This window comes from Epinephelus fuscoguttatus, linkage group LG21, assembly GCF_011397635.1.
Source record: "Epinephelus fuscoguttatus linkage group LG21, E.fuscoguttatus.final_Chr_v1".
Classification (NCBI taxonomy): Eukaryota; Metazoa; Chordata; class Actinopteri; order Perciformes; family Serranidae; genus Epinephelus; species Epinephelus fuscoguttatus.
In genome coordinates, this window is record NC_064772.1 from 9,593,194 (window position 1) to 9,612,012 (window position 18,819).

General features: G+C 42.6%; 1 protein-coding gene across 1 annotated transcript in view; it reads left to right on the plus strand.

Moving 5' to 3' along the window:
- The window catches only part of drosha (drosha ribonuclease III), a 161,637-nt gene that overhangs the window by 121,778 nt on the left and 21,040 nt on the right, over nt 1-18,819 (plus strand). Inside the window, exons 26-28 of the mRNA XM_049564597.1 lie at nt 3,802-3,907; nt 9,193-9,334; nt 17,308-17,390. Coding sequence (XP_049420554.1) covers nt 3,802-3,907; nt 9,193-9,334; nt 17,308-17,390 — 331 coding nt within the window. The remainder of the gene's footprint in view (nt 1-3,801; nt 3,908-9,192; nt 9,335-17,307; nt 17,391-18,819) is intronic.

Consider the following 18,819-nt stretch of genomic DNA (forward strand, 5'->3'; position numbering starts at 1 on the left):
GCCTCTGCTGTTGAAGTGAATAAGGGATGGCTCTTTGCGCCACTTCACACAGCAACGCATTCCTCTTTGACCCGCTCTGTCTCTCCCTTTTCCCTCCATCGCTTCTCTATTTTCCATTCCTCTCTCACTGTTGCTCCACTATTCCCATCCTCTCTCCGCCTCCGATTGGACATGAAATTAGCTCATGCTCCACCTTCTCAATCTGCTTCTTCCTGTACCCTTCTCCCAGCTCACACACAGTATGCATGGTATGGGTCTTGAGAAAATCCGCAGCAAACCTGTTGACACACGCGTTCACATGTACAGTACTGAAGTGAAGGATGAACAGGGAGTTCTGTCAGCCTCCCAACGGCCTTTATTTCCCTCCTCTATTACCACCTCCCCCCTCATCCCAACCTCCGCTTCTTCACACTCTCATGTGTTGTGGCAGAGCCTTTTCATTAAGACGCTCTGTGATTATTTTTAATGTGGGAGTGTGCGTCAGGCGCTGTCCCTTCCCTCCTAATGAAGCTCAGTTCTGGATCTTAAAGACAGAGTGAAATAAAAAGTAGCCTTTCAAGTTCTTATTTATCCTATGTCCCCGCAATAACGACATTGCTATCTTTTATCTTTGGTATCTATCAAAATACTTTTTTTTTTTTTAATTTGTTTGTTCAAAGGGGGTTTGGGCAACCAGCCAACCCTTCGCATCATATAAAACTACACTTGACTAGAGCTAAATGACTGACAAACTATGAATCAACCATAATGCTTGTCATTTAAATAGTATTTATGGGTTTAAACAGTTGAACATATAAAACAAGTAATTCAGACATTACCATATGCTGGAAAATTCTGATGAGCCTTTTGCACTGTTTCTGGACATGTCTTAAACTAAACAATGAATGGGAAAAATAATCCATAAATGAATCTGTTAGAAAAATAATTGGGCGCTGTCGTAGATCAGAGGTATGTACTTGGACGTCAGTTTGAAGAAAGTTTTTGCACACTTCCAAAAGTGCTGCCATTGTAGTTTAAGTGACGAGAATGTATTCATTTTTCCCTCCTCTTCTGCCCTCTTATACAGCAGTGTGGGCGAGAGAAGTGATTATGGAGGCAAGCAGTGCTCTATTAGTGAATAAGGTGGTGGGGGTTCACTGTGGTTCTTAGAGACTTCAGATTGATTAGAGCTCAGACAATAAACCAATAAGTTAATCAAAGTTAATTAATAACACTTTTAATAATTGATTGACTGAAGTCATTTTTTTATTCATGGGAACATTCTCTGGTTTGAGCCTCTCAGTAGGGATTTCAGTAACATATTGACTATACTTGATGTATCTCGGCTTGCTCCATGTAGGATGTATAAAATGACTATATCACCAACACTAGCAGAATAAAAGCAACAGTGGTTCCGCTTTAATTTATTTTATTTAAAGATACTTGATTTAACTTCATTATTAGAACACTTTTCATTTCAAATTCATTTTAACAGTATCCTATTTAGCTTTATTTTAACAGTATTTTATTTAGCTTTATTTTAGCTTTATTGTAACAATGCTTTATTTAAAAGCTTTATTGTAACAATATTTTAACTTTATTGTAATAGTACTTTATTTAATAATAATAATAATAATGATAATAATACATTTTATTTCTGGGCGCCTTTCATGACACTCAAGGTCGCCTTACAGAGTAAAATACAGAGTAAAATACAATAAAATACAAAGTACAAGATAATTAAACATTTAACAACAAACAAACAAACAAATATCAGTTTAAAATGCAAACAAAACAAACATAAACAGAACATCTGTTCAGGCTTACCCACTCAAAGAGAGTAGGAATGCCTGAACAGGTGAGTTCTCAGCCTGGATTTAAAGTGTGGGAGTGAATCAATATTTTGGAGGTCATGGGGGAGTGAATTCCAGAATTGGGGAGTAGAGTGGCTGAATTCATTATTTAACTTTATTAAGTCAGTGCCTTATTTAATTATATTGTAACTGTACTTTATTTAACTTTTTTGTAAAATACTTAATTTAACTTTACTCTAACAGTGCTTTATTTTACTTTATTGTAACAGTGCTTAAGTTAACTTTATTATGACGGTGCTTTATTTAGCTTTATTTTAATAGTACTTTAACTTAATTGTAATAGTACTTTATTTAGTTTTATTATGACAGTATTTTATTTCATTTTATTGTAACAATACTTAATTTAACTTTATTATAACAGTTTTTTCATTTGGTAGTTTAGTTTTTTTTTGCAGTCCACAAGAGTTTAGAGGAGATTTCAAAGTATCAGTATGTATGTATATCAGGATAATAAACAACGACCATGGTCCATGGTACAGTCAGGCAGTTTAAAAATGTATCTTAGGCACTCTGACTGTAGTTAAAAATCCTTTATAAATATTTCTTACTGGACTTTTACACTGAGTGAGCCAGTCATTGTATTTTATCCTTATGTGACTATTTGCCCCATCCTCGAAGAGCACCTGATCTTTTTTACAACCAACCACATAGTGCCTTAACCCAGTGCAGCACTCCCTATTTTTCCTCATTAACATGTATATATTGTGTAATGCAATATAGCCTTAAAATATTGCGATATTATTTATAGGCCATATCACCCAGCCCTGCTTCTCAGGTGTGAGAATGAGCTTTTTCTCTGTTTCATGTCATTATAGTTTTAATACCTTTGGGTTTTGGACTGTTTGTTTGACAAAACAAACAATTCTAGATTGTGTTGGCCCTTTTTTTCAATCTTTTACACAAGAAACATTTAGTCTGCAAAAAGATAATCGAGATGAATTAATAATTGAGGAACTGACAGTCGCAGCCCTGCTAAAGAAGCTCAAGCTGCTGTTTCTCTGAGTCCTTCGTTTAGATCTCTTGCACAGATATGCTCATAAAAGGCAGAGCCAGAAATCGGACAATAAACTTTGACCTTTCTTCCTCTTTGATGTCAGCCTCCTCCTTGCCTCTACCTCTGCATCTTTTCTCTCTCATCTTCTTCAGAGTTTCCTCTCCTGCGAGGAGCACATATCTATAGATGGATGTGTGCGCTGCTGCTGTATATACCTCCCCGCTGTACTTACGCCCCCCCACCCAATGCTTCCTGCCTGCCTGGCACAGCACCAGTCCACATCTGCAATGCTAATCTATAATTCTGTTTAATTAATGACCTGCCTTTCACTGATGGGGAGAAACGCAGGAAGCTGATGTACAGCATCACAGTGCTACCATTAGCCTTTTCTAGGAATTGTTAGAAGGTAGAAAGTTCAGTAAACCCATGTGCACGCTTGCTGCTTTATGGGCTTAGGATTTTGACAGACACTCCTGCAGGTGTACCAGAGGTTTTTTAAGTATGCTTTTTTTTTTTTCTTTTCTTTTTTTTTTCTTTTTTTCCCCATTCAAATTGCAATCAAAGCCCGGCGTTTTTCTTCAGAAGGGCTGCTACTCCAGGCAGCCTCCGAGTTGTCACACAGCCTGTCAGTGTAGCTGTTCCCAGAGGCCACCCGTGAAATGTACATCAGCCAACTTCACCATTCCTGTTAAAAGACTAAAAGCCTGGTAGATTTGTCGACAGTGCATGATGCCTTTCATGCCCCACTGATATGTAGCTGAATAACCTCATGTGAAACCTCGCTGTCCCCTATTTTTGCACAATCTCCCCCTGCCCTCCCACATCACCCCTACTATGTCAATCCCTTTACTGTATATCCTCCTGTAACCTTGTGTTTTCATTTTCTTTTTTTATTCTCATTCGTCCTTTTCTCTGTTTGCCTCCATCAATCCATCCTTGCTTTCTCTTTTCCAGGGGCCACAACCAGAGGATGGAGTTCCTTGGAGACTCAATCATGCAGCTGGTTGCCACAGAATACCTCTTCATCCACTTCCCAGATCACCATGAAGGACATTTAACAGTAAGATCAAATTCCTCTTATTTAACAGTAAGACTTGAATCATGTACGGTGTGTAATTTTCTGCTGCTGGGGGTGTCTCAATCAAAACAGTAACAAAAGACAGTTGCAATGCCGTCATTGCTGTCAGTTTCTCCCAAATAGGATTCCTTCAGTGTTCATTATTCAGGAGGTTTTTACTGGGTGACAAATTATCCGCAGAGGTCCCTTCCTCTCCAAAACAAACAGACATGATGATTTAAGCCGGAAAAAACACTTAATAAAACAGTTTCACATTAAAAATCACAGTTTTTCCAACACTGTTTGACATCACAGAAACTGGAGACAAATCTGACGTCAACAGACAAAACAATAAATAGACAGAGAAATCTTAATTCTGGACAGGAATATGTCAAACTCTTTGTCAACATGATTTAAAATGTTTTGCATGTGCTTGAGCTGACAATGGAAACAAAAGAAGTCATTGTTGTCGTCCTCCTCCGCTTATCCGGGTCCGGGTCACGGGGGCAGCAGCCTCAGCAAAGAAGCCCAGACAGACATGCCCAAAACACCTCCCAAGGGAGGCGTCCAGGAGGCATCCTTACCAGATGCCCGAACCACCTCAACTAGCTCCTCTTGATGTGGAGGAGCAGCGGCTCTACTCCGAGTCCCTCCCGGATGTCCGAGCTCCTCACCTTATCCCTAAGGCTGAGCCCAGCCACCCTGCGGAGGAAACTCATTTCCGCCGCTTGTACTCGCGATCTCACTCTTTCGGTCACTACCCAGAGCTCGTAACCATAGGTGAGGGTTGGAACGTAGATCGACCGGTAAATCGAGAGCTTCGCTTTCTGGCTAAGCTCCCTTTTCACCACAACGGACCGGTTAAGCGGCTGCATCACTGCTGACACCGCCCCAATCCCCCTGTCAATCTCCCGCTCCATCCTACCCCCACTCGTGAACAAGATCCCAAGATACTTAAACTCCTCCACCTGAGGCAGGACCTCCCCCCCAACCTGGAGTGGGCAATCCACCCTTTTCCGGCTGAGGACCATGGCCTCAGATTTGGAGGTGCTGATTCTCATCCCAGCCGCTTCACACTCGGCTGCGAACCGTCCCAGCGAGAGTTGGAGGTCACTGTTCGATGGAGCGAGGAGGACCACGTCATCCGCAAATAGCAGGGACGAGATCCTCCTGTCACCAAACCTGACACCCTCCACCACTCAGCTGCGCCTAGAAATTCTGTTCATGAAAGTTATGAACAGAACCGGTGACAAAGGGCAGCCCTGGCGGAGTCCAACCCTCACCGGGAACAGGTCCGACTTACTGCCAGCCACACGAACCAGACTCATGCTCCTTCGGTACAGGGACTGGATGGCCCTTAGCAGAGGGCCACCCACCCCATACTCCCGGAGCACCCCCCACAGGATGCCCCTGGGGACACGGTCGTAAGCCTTCTCTAAATCCACAAAATATGTGTGGACTGGTTGGGCGAACTCCCATGCCCCCACTGCCCCCGATGTCCATCCCCGGGGCTCCGCCGCTGCGTAGTTCCTTCACTACCTCGGCGACTTCTGCCCCAGAAATTGGACGGCCCGCCCCCGAGACCCCCGGCTCTGTTTCCTCACTGGAATACGTGTTGGTGGGATTGAGGAGCTCCTCAAAGTATTCCTTCCACCGCCCGACAATGTCCCCAGTTGACGTCAGCAGCTCCCCGCCCCCACTGTAAACAATGTGAGCAAGTTGCCGCCTTCCCCCCCGAGGCGCCGGACGGTTTGCCAGAACCTCTTTGGAGCCGATCAATAGTCTTTCTCCATGGCCTCACCGAACTCCTCCCACGCCCAAGTTTTTGTCTCCGCGACTGCCTCTGCTGCGCTCCGCTTGGCCCGCCGGTACCCGTCAGCTGCTTCTGGAGACCCACAGACCAACCATGCCCTGTAGGCCTCCTTCTTCAGCCTGACGGCTCCCCTCACCTCTGGTGTCCACCAGCGGGTTTGGGGGTTACCGCTGCGACTGGTCCCCGCGGCCTTGCGGCCACAGCTCGCAACAGCCGCCTCGACAATGGCAGAGCGGAACAAGGCCCATTCGGACTCAATGTCTCCCTCTGCCCTCGGGACGCGGTCAAAGCTCTCCCGGAAGTGGGAGTTGAAGATCATCTTGGCAGGTTCTTCTGCCAGGCGTTCCCAGCAGACCCTCACTGCTCGAAGTAGACAAAACAAAAACCTCAACCATGGTGGACACTTTCCGTACAAGTTGTATGTCAACAGTATGTAATATCGTGGTGTCTTTTTTTGCAGATGAAAATCTCTCTAATCTGACAGAGGCAGAAATTTTCGGTCTGGTTTAGAGCTCCACCCGATTTAATTCACGTCAACCGGATAAACTGGGTGTGGGGGCTTTTCACATCAGCGGCGTGTCAAGGGACTATATTCAACTTATCTTGCATTGAAACATGCATTATGACAAATTAATAAGGTTTATGTGTGTTTATAAATGAAGTTGAGGAGCCTATAAGTGTTTGTCTCAGAGGCTCCGCAGACTGCGGACTTCGCAGCTCCGTTCAGCTGTCTGCTGCTGCTGCTGCGAGAGAAGTGTCCTTCTGCTTCTTCTTCTTCTTCTTGTGTAACCTTGTGTGTGTTGGCGGTTAATACAGCATTATCGCCACCTAGTGGATTGGAAGCGCATTATACCTATAATAGGCTTTTATTGGGAAAAATAGCCCAAATGCGACCCCCAGTGGTAAAAGTAGGTATATAATTCGATATATTGGTTCGGTTAGATATTTGGTTTTAAATCAAACTGGTTGGAAAATTTTCAAACCAGCACAAGCCTTACTACTACTACTACCACTACTACTACTACTACTACCACTACTACTACTACTACTACTACTACTACCACTACTACTACTACTACTACTACTACTACTACTACTACCACTACTACTACTACTACTACTGCTACTGCTGCTACTACTGCTACTGCTACTACTACTGCTACTACTGCTACTACTGCTGCTGCTACTACTGCTGCTACTACTGCTGCTGCTACTGCTGCTGCTGCTGCTGCTGCTACTACTGCTACTGCTACTACTGCTGCTACTGCTGCTACTGCTACTACTGCTGCTGCTACTACTGCTGCTACTACTGCTGCTGCTGCTGCTGCTACTACTGCTGCTACTACTACTGCTGCTACTACTGCTGCTACTGCTGCTGCTACTACTGCTGCTACTACTGCTGCTGCTACTACTGCTGCTACTGCTACTACTGCTGCTACTACTGCTGCTGCTGCTGCTGCTACTACTGCTGCTACTACTGCTACTGCTACTACTGCTGCTGCTGCTGCTGCTACTACTGCTACTACTACTGCTGCTACTACTGCTGCTGCTACTGCTGCTGCTACTACTACTGCTACTACTGCTACTACTACTACTACTACCACCACCACTACTACTACTACTACTACTACTACTACTACTACTGCTACAACTACTGCTACTACTTCCTCTTCCTGTTAATGGCAGGAGGCACCTGGTGTTTTGGTACATTACATGAGTGGTGTAATTATATGGATGATGGATTCAAATTTACAATTTCTCTATCAATGAAAATTATATCAGTGTAATTCTCATTACTGTTCTGTTGCCCAGCCCTGTGCTAACGTTTGTTAGCTCTGATGTTTCCCTGATAACTTAAGATCCAGACGTCCAATCACTTAAAATCCGTTTCACCAGCTTAAGACATAAAAATACAAAACGACCAAGATCTAAAAAGTGTAGTAGAAGTCAGTTTATGAGAGCTTTTTACAGATAACCACAACAAAGCTTGTGCAAAGGTGATATGATGCCACTAACAGGCGACTGTGAACAATTGACACAGGTCGTGGCGTGAAATAACTGATTTCTTAGGGTTTGAACATTATTGGAAACATTTGGGATAATTTAAGTACCCAACTCAATAAAGTATATAACATTGGTCTCGGTAATTTCTCGACATTTTAATGCAGAAAAGTTGCATTTTATATCTTTAAATCATATGTCGTCACATTCACCCACTCACAGGCTGTTTTCTCATCCATAGGTATGTATTTTTTACATCTACATCTGCATCTTTGCACCTGTGTTGTGTCTTTCTTCCATCTTTGTGCTGTCTCGCTGCTGTCTGAGGTTTCTCAAAACGGCTGCTCCCCGCTTCTTTCACGAGTTTACCTGAGATGAAGTTGCAGCTGTGCTTTTGTGTTTGTATGTGTGGGTGATTTTTTTTTTTCCTTCCTTCCTTCCTTCCTGCCCATCAATCTTTGAATCTCCGAGTGCCAGCCAGGTATTCACCCCCTTCCTCTTTTTCTTGTTTCCACAAAATAACTCTCTTCCACTCCTCACCCCACACTGCGCCTGTATGTTTACTGTACTCCGTGTGATGGGTATTGTCATGAGACAAAATTGTTCAGTGGTTTTCAATAACACATCTTTGTGGGCGGATTTTTTTGCCCGAGCTGTCAACCGCCTGAAAAATGAAGTTACGTGTGTATGCGAACTTCCATGGCTTGTAACAGAGGTACAAAGCAAATGATCACACTTTGAACATGCAAGTCCATTTTCTGACAGATGGCGTTACAACACCCTCTTTTCATTTGAGCTTCAGCACTTCTCTTCAGAAGTCTGACTACTTGAGGCCAGAGGGATTGAGCGGGTCTGAACCTGAATAAGAACCTTTGCAGTTTGATATTTATTCGTGGATATTCCTTATAGATGGAAGCGGTGACGTCACTTGTTTAAAAGCTTCCAGCGAGCTTTCTTTGAGAGACTGAAAGCTCCAGCAATGCCTATGCCCAAGAGTCAAGATGGGGTACATCTGAAATGGATTTCAAATCGGGGAGAAAAGTGCTTATTCAACTAGTGTATGTGAGTGTGTGTGTGTGTGTGTGTGGGGCTCTGATTGCGTGTGTACTGTTAAGGAGGGCACATCGCAGCAAGACGAATTCAGACAGTCATATTCCATTCTATTTGCTCTTTTCCGCATCTCGTGGCTATATTTAACATGTTTGTGTTTTTCCTTTTAGAGACGTAAATGTACCTTACCCGCTCTAACATGTTGTCATCCGCTAAGCTGCGAGTCACAATGTAATATTTAACAGAGCAACGTGCAATCTCCCTGAAACATTTACTCTGCATTACCATTTCTGTCTTTGATGAATTATTCCATGTGTTGTTTTTTTGTTTTTTTTGATGTTTCTGTGTACTTCTGTGTCTAGTGTTTGAGTACATTTCTGACAGGTGGACATGAAAAGGTGACGCCCCTTTTGTTTGTCCACAGCTGCTCCGCAGTTCCCTGGTAAACAACCGCACGCAAGCCAAAGTGGCGGAGGAGCTGGGGATGCAGGAGTTCGCCATCACCAACGACAAAACCAAACGGCCAGTCGCGCTGCGGACCAAGACTCTGGCCGACCTGCTGGAGTGTATGTTCACATCTCTTTGATTCATTTGCAAAAAGAAAAATCTTTATAGACCTTTTTAAACCCTCTCTTCAACCTCTTTCTTGTACGTCTCTCCAGAATGTGCAGTTTAAGATGGCAGCATGAAGGACCATTATTGATTTCTTTGTTCCCTTTGTGTTAGATGTCAAACACAGTCACTTCTCTGCTGAAGACACTGGGAGAACCTCCCTATGTGCTTAGTATGACTGGAGCAGTTAGTCGTGATTTTTTTCTTTTCTTTTTGATTCCACCAGCTACTGTTGTCACAAGAAATAAGCTACTTGTGGGTTTTTTTTACCACCTTAAAGTGATAGTTTGGATCTTTTGAATTGGGGTTGTATGAGGCACTTATCCATAGTCAGTGCATTACAAAGAGTAGATGTCAGTCGGCACACCCGCAGTTTGAAGACACAGGCCAGAGTACTACCAATGGAAACCAAGCAATGTACTGCTGTGAATGGGGGTTTGCAGCATAGACTCTATATTACTGATACTTCCTGTACAAAAATGAAGCCAAAATATCCCTGATACAGCCCCCACCATCTTGTGCTGGTGACATCATTTGGAGCCAGCGTCTCCGCAGTAGCAATATCTGAGGCGTCAATTTCCCACCCAAACACCTGTCTGACCCAATCGTGAACAGCACCATTGATTGCCTGCACAGATTGGTGCACGTAGCTGCCAATCATGATGTCACATCCTGTATTTATAGCATCAAATAATTTATTAAAAACCAAACTTAGCAGGAAAACGAACACTTGAACATACAGCAGCGTGATAAAAACAACCTTAAATGACTAAAAGCATCTTTGGGATAAATGTATTTATGGTTTTAGTTGGCTATGTACCATCTGCTAACATGCAAGGGACAAGCTTTATGATATGTACTGCAGTCAGCCAATAGGGGGCGATCGAGATGTTTCGGCTTCACTTTTTGGGGAGCTGTCATGTCGTCCATCTTTATATACAGTCTTTGACTTGCAGTCTAAGTGGACACTATATTCAGAATGCTTTCACTGCTTTATCTTGCCATCAAATAGCCCTTATCCTTGGCGCTACATTTTCTCAAACCTATAACTTAAGTATTTCTTAGGCATAAGTGCAATTGTGCTGCAGCTATGCCACACCTGTATTACGCTGCTGGTCAGCATTTCAGGTCAGACTTTCAGTGGTGTATGGAAAACACACCAAACACAAGAAAAAAAAATGATATTGACTTTGACAATGGAATGTCATTTCCTGTGGAGATGAGAGAATACAGAAGACATTTTGCAGAGGGGGACTGAATGGGGCAAAAAAGAGAGAGCAGAAACTTCTGTGGAAACCGGAGGCTGAGACAGAGCACAAGCTAATCGCCTAAACTGGAAACACCTGCTCACAGAGCCAGAGAGCTACTGCTGCCATGAGTAGGACTTAATTACAACACAACTTCAGGATCTGAAGCGCTTATCCAGAGTGAGCGCCTCACGCTTTACTGGTTTTTGGGTAAATCTTTTCATTTATTTGTAGGTATCTGGCCTAATGTTACCTGACTGTTGCATAGGGCTGGGTGATATGCCCTGAAAATTATATCATGATATTTTTAGGCTATATTGATACATAATACATATCACAATATTTTTAAATCTCCTCAAAAGCACTTCATCAATGCTAGGATTGGAAGACAAAATCAAACATAAGAATATTTCTGACCAAATACCCTCTCTGATGCCACAGAGTTGTTGGGATGACTATTGTTTTTATTTTGTTTTTGTTTTTATCAACAATCATCAATAATGTGGATATAACAACCAAGTGGGTCAGGGCAATTGTTTAAACAAATAGAAAATTCTGGTAAGTTGATACATTTACATCACTTTGCTGCAATGCAGCCTTTAAAACGAGGGAAAAGTCACCAATTATGCCATTTCACGATACAACGATATCCAAATCTAAGACAGTACGTAGTCTCATATCTTGATAACAATATTATATCTTTAAATCGCCCGGCCCTACTGTTGCATGCATCAGTGCTCTCATCAGTGGCATATTTGTGGGTGGTTTTACATAATCCTTTTGAGAGAAACGTTCACTATAAACACCAAGTTGCCTCAGTCTTGCAGGTGAAGTGTTGGTGTCTATATTCAGTGTAACTAATCACAGCTGTTTTATTTATTTATTTATTTATTTATTTATTTTAAATTAGCTTAGAAAACACAAGTACGCATCGTAGAAATCTTTAGAGAAGTGAAGTCTTGTTTGGTCTGATCACACAACAGCACTTTTTTAACCGGAACAGCTGACCTGCTGCATAATACAATGCATGGAACTGTTGCGCTATTGAACAGGAATAGGGGAGCTCTGCAGTTGAGAAATGTAGAGCCAAAGGAAAGGCTGCGTGACACAAAGTAAAGCGTTAAAAATATTCTCAATACAGCCTCCACTTAAACTGATGTCAATTTTTTTTTTAAGATGACTAAAATACATTTTGCTCCTGCCCCTGTCCACAGCAACACATTGGTTAGGTTCCATGTTGTACCCCTGTGCTGACTGCCTTGTACTGTAGGTTATACACCAACGCTGGACATCATACAAACCCACTTCAAAAACTCCAAACTATCCCTTTAATAGATTGTTGGAACAGAATAAAACATAAAATATGCTTAGTAAGATAAGTGGATGGCGGAAAAGTTACATTTGGCAGCTTAAGGGAAAATGATCTGCATTGTCCAGTGGTGATTTCACCCACCCTGGCTTTGGTGGACTTAACGTCCTGCTTTCAGGATATTATACAAATCAGAGTGGGCAGTTGCCCTGGAAGGTAGAGTCTAATAAAGCATCAAAAAATTCAAACTGAAAACACAGCAGTGTAGGTTTATCAGCAGTGGTAGCTGTGCATCAGTCTCTCTCGCACACTGAGAGTTAGTTTCTATTTAATTGTTAACTAATTGAAAAAAAGAAAATTAATAGCAATAAAATCAAGAATAAGTGTGCTTCAGGGCAGTGGCAGTGAGTAGGCAGCACTTAATGCTTATATTTCAAATGTGTTTTAATATGTCATACATTATAATCAGTATAACTGTTAGACTGCATGTTTCTTCATGTGGTCGTAGCTGTACCGAGGACATTTTCTATTTAATGGGATGAAGGGTAGAAAGTCAAAGTTGTCTTCATTTAAATAACTGGTTGCAATAACATTGCATTATTGCAACATACAGTCAGGTCCATAATTATTTGGACAATGATACAGTTGTCATCATTTTGGCTCTGTACACCACCACAATGGGTTTTAAATGAAACAATGAATACGTGGAGACTCTCTGCTTTCATTTAAGGCTTTTTTCAAAAATGTAGTATGAACCGTGTAGGAATGACAACCATTTCTTCACACAGTCCCCCGACTTTAAGGGCTCATAAGTATTTGGACAAACTAACATAATCATCAATTAAACAGTCAGTTTTAATACTTGGTTGCAAATCCTTTACAGTCAATGACTGCCTAAAGTGTTGGACACATAGACATCACCAGATGCTGGGTTTCTTCCCTGGTGATGCTCTGCCAGCCCTTTACTGTAGCAGTCTGCACTTCCTGCTTGTGTTTTGGGTGTTTTGCCCTCAGTTTTGGCTTCAGCAAGAGAAACGCATGCTCAGTTGGATTCAGGTCAGATGATATGACTTGGCCATTGCAGAACATTCCACTTCTTTGCCTTAAAAATGTCTTTGGTTGCTTTTGCAATATGCTTCAGGTCATTGTCCATCTGCACTGTGAAGCATCGCCCAATGAGTTTTGAAACATTTGGTTGAATCTGAGCAGATAATGTAGCCCCAAACACTTCAGCTTTCATCCTGCTGCTCTTGTCAGCAGTCACATCATCAATAAATACAAGAGAAGCAGTTCCACTGGCAGCCATACATGGCCATGACATAACAGTACCTCCACCATGCTTCACTGATGAGGTGGTGTGCTTTGGATCATGAGCAGTTCCTTCCCTTCTTCCTTCTCTTGTCTTCCCATCATTCTGGTAGTTGATCTTTGTTTTATCTGTCCATAGTATGCTGTTCCACAACTGTACAGGCTTTTTAGATGGTTTTTGACAAACTCTAATCTGGCCTTCCATTTTTAAGGCTAACCAATGGTTTGCATCTTGTGATAAACCCTCTGTATTTATTCTAGTGAAGTCTTGTCTTGCTTACAAGAGCAGCAGGATGAAAGCTGAAGTGTTTGGGGCTACATTATCTACTCAGATTCAACTAAATGCTTCAAAACTCATTGGACGATGCCTCACAGTGCAGATGGACATTGACCTGAAGCATATTGCAAAAGCAACCAAAGCAGGAAGTGCAGACGGCTACAGTAAAGGGCTGGCAGAGCATCACCAGGGAAGAAACCCAGCATCTGATGATGTCTATGTGTCCAACACTTGAGGCAGTCATTGACTGTAAAGGATTTGCAACCAAGTATTAAAACTGACTGTTTAATTGATGATTATGTTAGTTTGTCCAAATACTTATGAGCCCTTAAAGATGGGGGACTGTGTGAAGAAATGGTTGTCATTCCTACATGGTTCATACTACATTTTTGAAAAAGCCTTAAATGAAAGCAGAGAGTCTGCACTTTAAGCACGTATTCATTGTTTCATTTAAAACCCATTGTGGTGGTGTACAGAGCCAAAATAACGACAACTGTATCATTGTCCAAATAATTATGGACCTGACTGTAAAAATAAAAAGATAATGTGCAGTGGTGGTGAGGACTCGTGCTAAGTTTGACAGATATTTGAAGTATAAAGAGGGCGACATCACAGGGGAGCAAGTTCAGTGCTTTTCACTGGTGCTTCTGGTGAGGCTCTGTCGAACACATGCTGCAGTGCTTGTGGGTGGGAAGCCTGCCTACTGGCCCTTTCCCAGGCCGATCCCTGCTGACTACACAACAGAAATGCCAAAACATGTTTAAGGTGACTAAGAAGCAGTGTCTTCATTATGCAAGTTGTTGATGTACTGCTCAAACACATCGTGGTCACAATTCCGATACAGATATCAATATTTAAGAGTTTAGAAGTCCAGCAACATAGATCATGTTTTTTTCATAAACACGTACCACAGAAAGAAAAGAATCCCTTAATGTTTTTTTAAGCTCTCAGATATCTATTGTTTTTGGCCTTAAGAAATCCAATATTGGTCTGGCTATAATGGAGTCCTGCTGTTCTGATATGAATGCGTAATGTCCCCCAGTCCCCAGATATAAAATACATAATAAGTTCTTCTTTTATTTAGGCCTGCATATTATGATACAAATACAGCTAGAGACAAAGTGATGGTTCCTTTATTTTAAAGGAACACTTCACCTGCCAAATGATCATTTGTGTATCAATCACTCACCCTGTTTGACTTTGATTTCTAGAAGAAAATTTAGTTTCTCTTGCATGTATTCACGGTGAATAAAGAATCCAAAAACAGGAAAAATTCTTCATGAATTGAAGTCATAGGGGTCCATGTTTAACAACAGCCAAAGCTACATCAAACATCGGTTGAGAAACTCTCACACAACCTGCAAGCTATAGCTGAAGTCTCATTTATCCAGGTGTATGATCAGTACTTCCCAAATGTGCATTTTTACTAAAATGTTACTATTACAACCACCTCAGCGTATACACTCTTACACACAGACGAGTAGCATGCCTGCCCAAAGTGTTTTAAATACTACGGTTTTAGCGAAAATTCGTATTCCTGAAGTACTTAGAGTTGACCCTGGGCTTACTCAGCCGCTTTTCACTGACCCATTGTTAACCAAGGGTTAAACTAAGCCCAAGGCTATACATGCAAACTGCCATTCTACTAGACCTGGGTTAAAGGTCCAGTGTGTAGAGCCCAGTTCAGACCAAAGATTCGCGATGAGACAAGTTCAAACAAGTGACTGCTTGCGATTGATGCTCTGCAACATTCTAAAAACCTGCTGGTTCACACCAATACAAGAGATGATGACATGGTGTATTAACTCTATGCAACAACTCTCTGTACTTCCATTCTGGTTTCCAGCTTTTCGGGCTTGTTTTGTGGCTGAATATAATTTGTAGCTTCTTAAAATATGAATGAGGATAGTGATAGTGAGATACTGGCTTCAGTTGCATTTGTAGTGGTGATGAAACGGTCAAAAAACTTAAACAAAACCAGCATCAGATGGACTGTAACCAGCCACCTGCGATTTGACCAGCTGAGTTGCAGGTGACAGACCCAGCTCAGACTGGCCAGTTCACACCACTGCAACTTTTCTCTGCAACGTTCCAAAACGGTCTCATCTCGTTGTGAATCATCAATCTGAACTGGGCTTAAGATTTTGAGGCATTTAGCAGTGAGGTTGCAGAACTGAAACTTCTCCTGTGTACCAAGCGCAAAGGAGAACTACAGTGGCTGAGAAGAAAATGCAAAAATCAAGCATGGCCCCATCCAGAGCCAGTGTTTGATTTCTGTGTTCTGGGCTACTGTAGGACAACATGGTAGACTCCATGGAAGAGGACCTGCTTTATAAGTAGATATATAAATGGTTCATTTTAAGGTAACAAAAACACAACCATTCAAGTGTCCCTGTTTCACATTGGCAATTTTTAGCTCCGGGTTAAGTCCTTTTTTAGGAGATAACCCTTCAAACCTGGTGGTAACCCTGCTCCCCAGCAGGGCCAGGAAGCCCTAGACTAAAGTCAGGGTTTGCCTACTTGAACTGTGTCAGAATTTAGCCAGTGTTAGCCTGGGGCCAACACCTCCCTTAGCCTCGAGAGTTTGTAAACAGATGTTTTGATACAGTTTTGCTGTTGTTAAATGCAGCCCCCTTTACTTTAGTTCATCAAGAATGTTGACCTTTTTTTTTTGATTATTCGTTCACCCTGGAGGCATGCAAGAGAAAAACAGTTTTTCCTCCCAAATTCAACCAAACACAAGGTGAGTGATTTTATACAAATAATCATTCAGTTGTCAATGCTTGTTCATTGATTTCAATGCCACAATGAAGAGGCAGAGGAAGATGTAGCAAAGCTTTGAGCTCTGTGCATGTCCAGATTAATACTAGCAGACAAGGTGGTGACCCCTCCACACAATCAGAGGAACATGCAAGCAGAGACAGAGTGGAGAGAGTGTATAGGCCTTATTAGGACTGAGCTCATGTGTGTTGGAGGAGACCCACTGCAGTCCACATTAGGCCAACAAAGAGCTAGCAGTGACAGGGACTGTCCAGACTGGCAGAAAAAGTAGGAAAAACAAAAAGAATAAAGCACTAATGCGTTCCAGGTCAGCATTCAATAGGCAGACCTTTAATACATAAGCTTCACATCATTTGCCTTTGAAATTATCTTTCAAAGTTGAGGCCGGAGCAGAGTTGATGACACAGGAAGGGGACGAGGGTCAGCGCTGGAAATGAGTGCAGCTCTTGCGCATATGAACAGTCATGCCCTGCAGCTACAGCAGACCCTCACTGGCCTCCTGAAATATTACCTATTATTCCTCTTCCATGTCCCACTGTCTTAGTCGCGGTGATGAGTGAATGCACTTGCAGCTAATAGAAGAGGAAAACAAAGGGACAGCTACGAGATGAAGATGACACCCAGCACCTACTGCTTACATTTCAAATCATTTTCAGTTCAGTTAGACTGCCAGTTACTCTCAGTTCAGCTTGACATACAGTTTTATCTTATATATTATATATGTTTCTGTGAACTCTGCGTGGCCCTCGCTTTACCAATTTCCTGTTTGATGGAAAAAGGCAGGGAACTAGAGAGCCATCTTTTCCAATTGTTTATATTAACATCACATCACTTGCAGTGGAAGGCCACAGCTGAGGATTGTCCTCTTTGTTAATGTTTCATTTGCTTTAAGAGCAGGAAGAAAACCAACTGTTAAGCAAAGCAGAAGAAGAACCCACACGTCAAATACTGTCTTTTATTGCTTTATTTTTTCAGCAATTGCTGTCTGTATTTTTCTGTCTGCAGCTTTCATCGCAGCTCTCTACATAGATAAAGACCTGGAGTATGTGCACACCTTCATGAACGTCTGCTTTTTCCCGCGCCTGAAGGTGAGCCCCTATTGATAGTCATTCACCACTTGCACCTGATCAATGAGCCGCTCAGCCAGGCACCACATAGAGAAAGAACCAGGGAGATGATTAGAAGGGAGCTAATGGCTGAGCCTTAATGGCGCTAGCATCGACGCAAGACCTGAAGTGGTGCTCAGCTGTTGAACGACTCTCGGCGACGGCGGCTTTGATCACTATTTTAGTCACCTTTAATGGGAATCACAACAGTGTCGTCAGCCTTTTTCTATTGGTCCAAGAAGTGCTGATGGGGTCCACTTCTGGAGTGTTCCAGGACTTGGATGAATCGCTTCAGTCAAGACTCCCATGGTCAGATTTGAATGAGGAAGGAAGGGCATTTTATTCTGAAGCACTTTTGGATTGTCCAGATTTAGACAGAAGAGCCCTACGACTGCTATTTTCCCATTAATAGAGCTGCTGTGGTAAAAGACACAAACTATCACATACTATCTCATGTCTAAACGGGCATGCGCACAAGTGTGCACACACACATGCTCATGTGCGAGTACCCACACAGCATGGACCTCTCCTTGTGAAGCTGCTGCAGTGGTCTGATATGCCATGCTAATTGCTGTCTTGGTGTGCCTCTCCAGGGAGAATCCCCAACTCTGGAGGAGCTGAGCTTTGCGTCATGGTCGCTGCAAGAGAGCACCTCATTTCCACTTCCAAGAGAAAAGTTGTGAAACAGCCAGCACGTCTCCTTATATAGCCTTCTGGAAACCACAGTGTTGCACACTGTGCTGCTTCATCCAATTTGGATGGGAATAGAGAGGCAAAACCAGGGACATAAACGCTCCTTTCCTTATGTTCGCTCCTTTCCTTATAAAATAAAGTACTAAAAAGATAGCGTAGAATAAAGCTACGCTCTTTCGAAAACAGCCTAATTTCTCTGCTTTCGGCTAAAGGGGTGTAGATGCCCCCCAGAGAGAGGAAAAATGGGAAGGAGAAAAAGGGAAGTAAAGCGCAAAAGCAAGAACAGCAGAGATGCAGGAGTTTGGGGGGGGGGGGGGGGGGACAGTAAAGTGAGAGAGTAGCGAGCAACAGAAGCAGAAGCACTCTTTGTAGAAAATTAATAGGAGCAGACAGTTCTGGATTCAAAGTCTGCCTTTTTATGACAAGGCTGCCTCCCGTTAATGGAAGGGCTTTTAGAAGTCCCCCTTGGATAAGAGAAATGTATCAGGGATGCACACCTGGGAGACTCCCAGACGCTCTTTATATCTGGCCGGGGATTGGCTTTTGTCTTAAGTAGCCTGTGATTTGTACTCACCGTGAAGACATAGATGGAGAGTCAGTAAGGGAGAGAGCAAATAAGTGAGTGCACAAGGAGGGGGGGAAATGGTAGAGAGGGTCATGGCAAGAATGAAGTAAAAGCATGAGTAGCCAAGGGAGAGAGCTGCTGCTGATTTTTGTT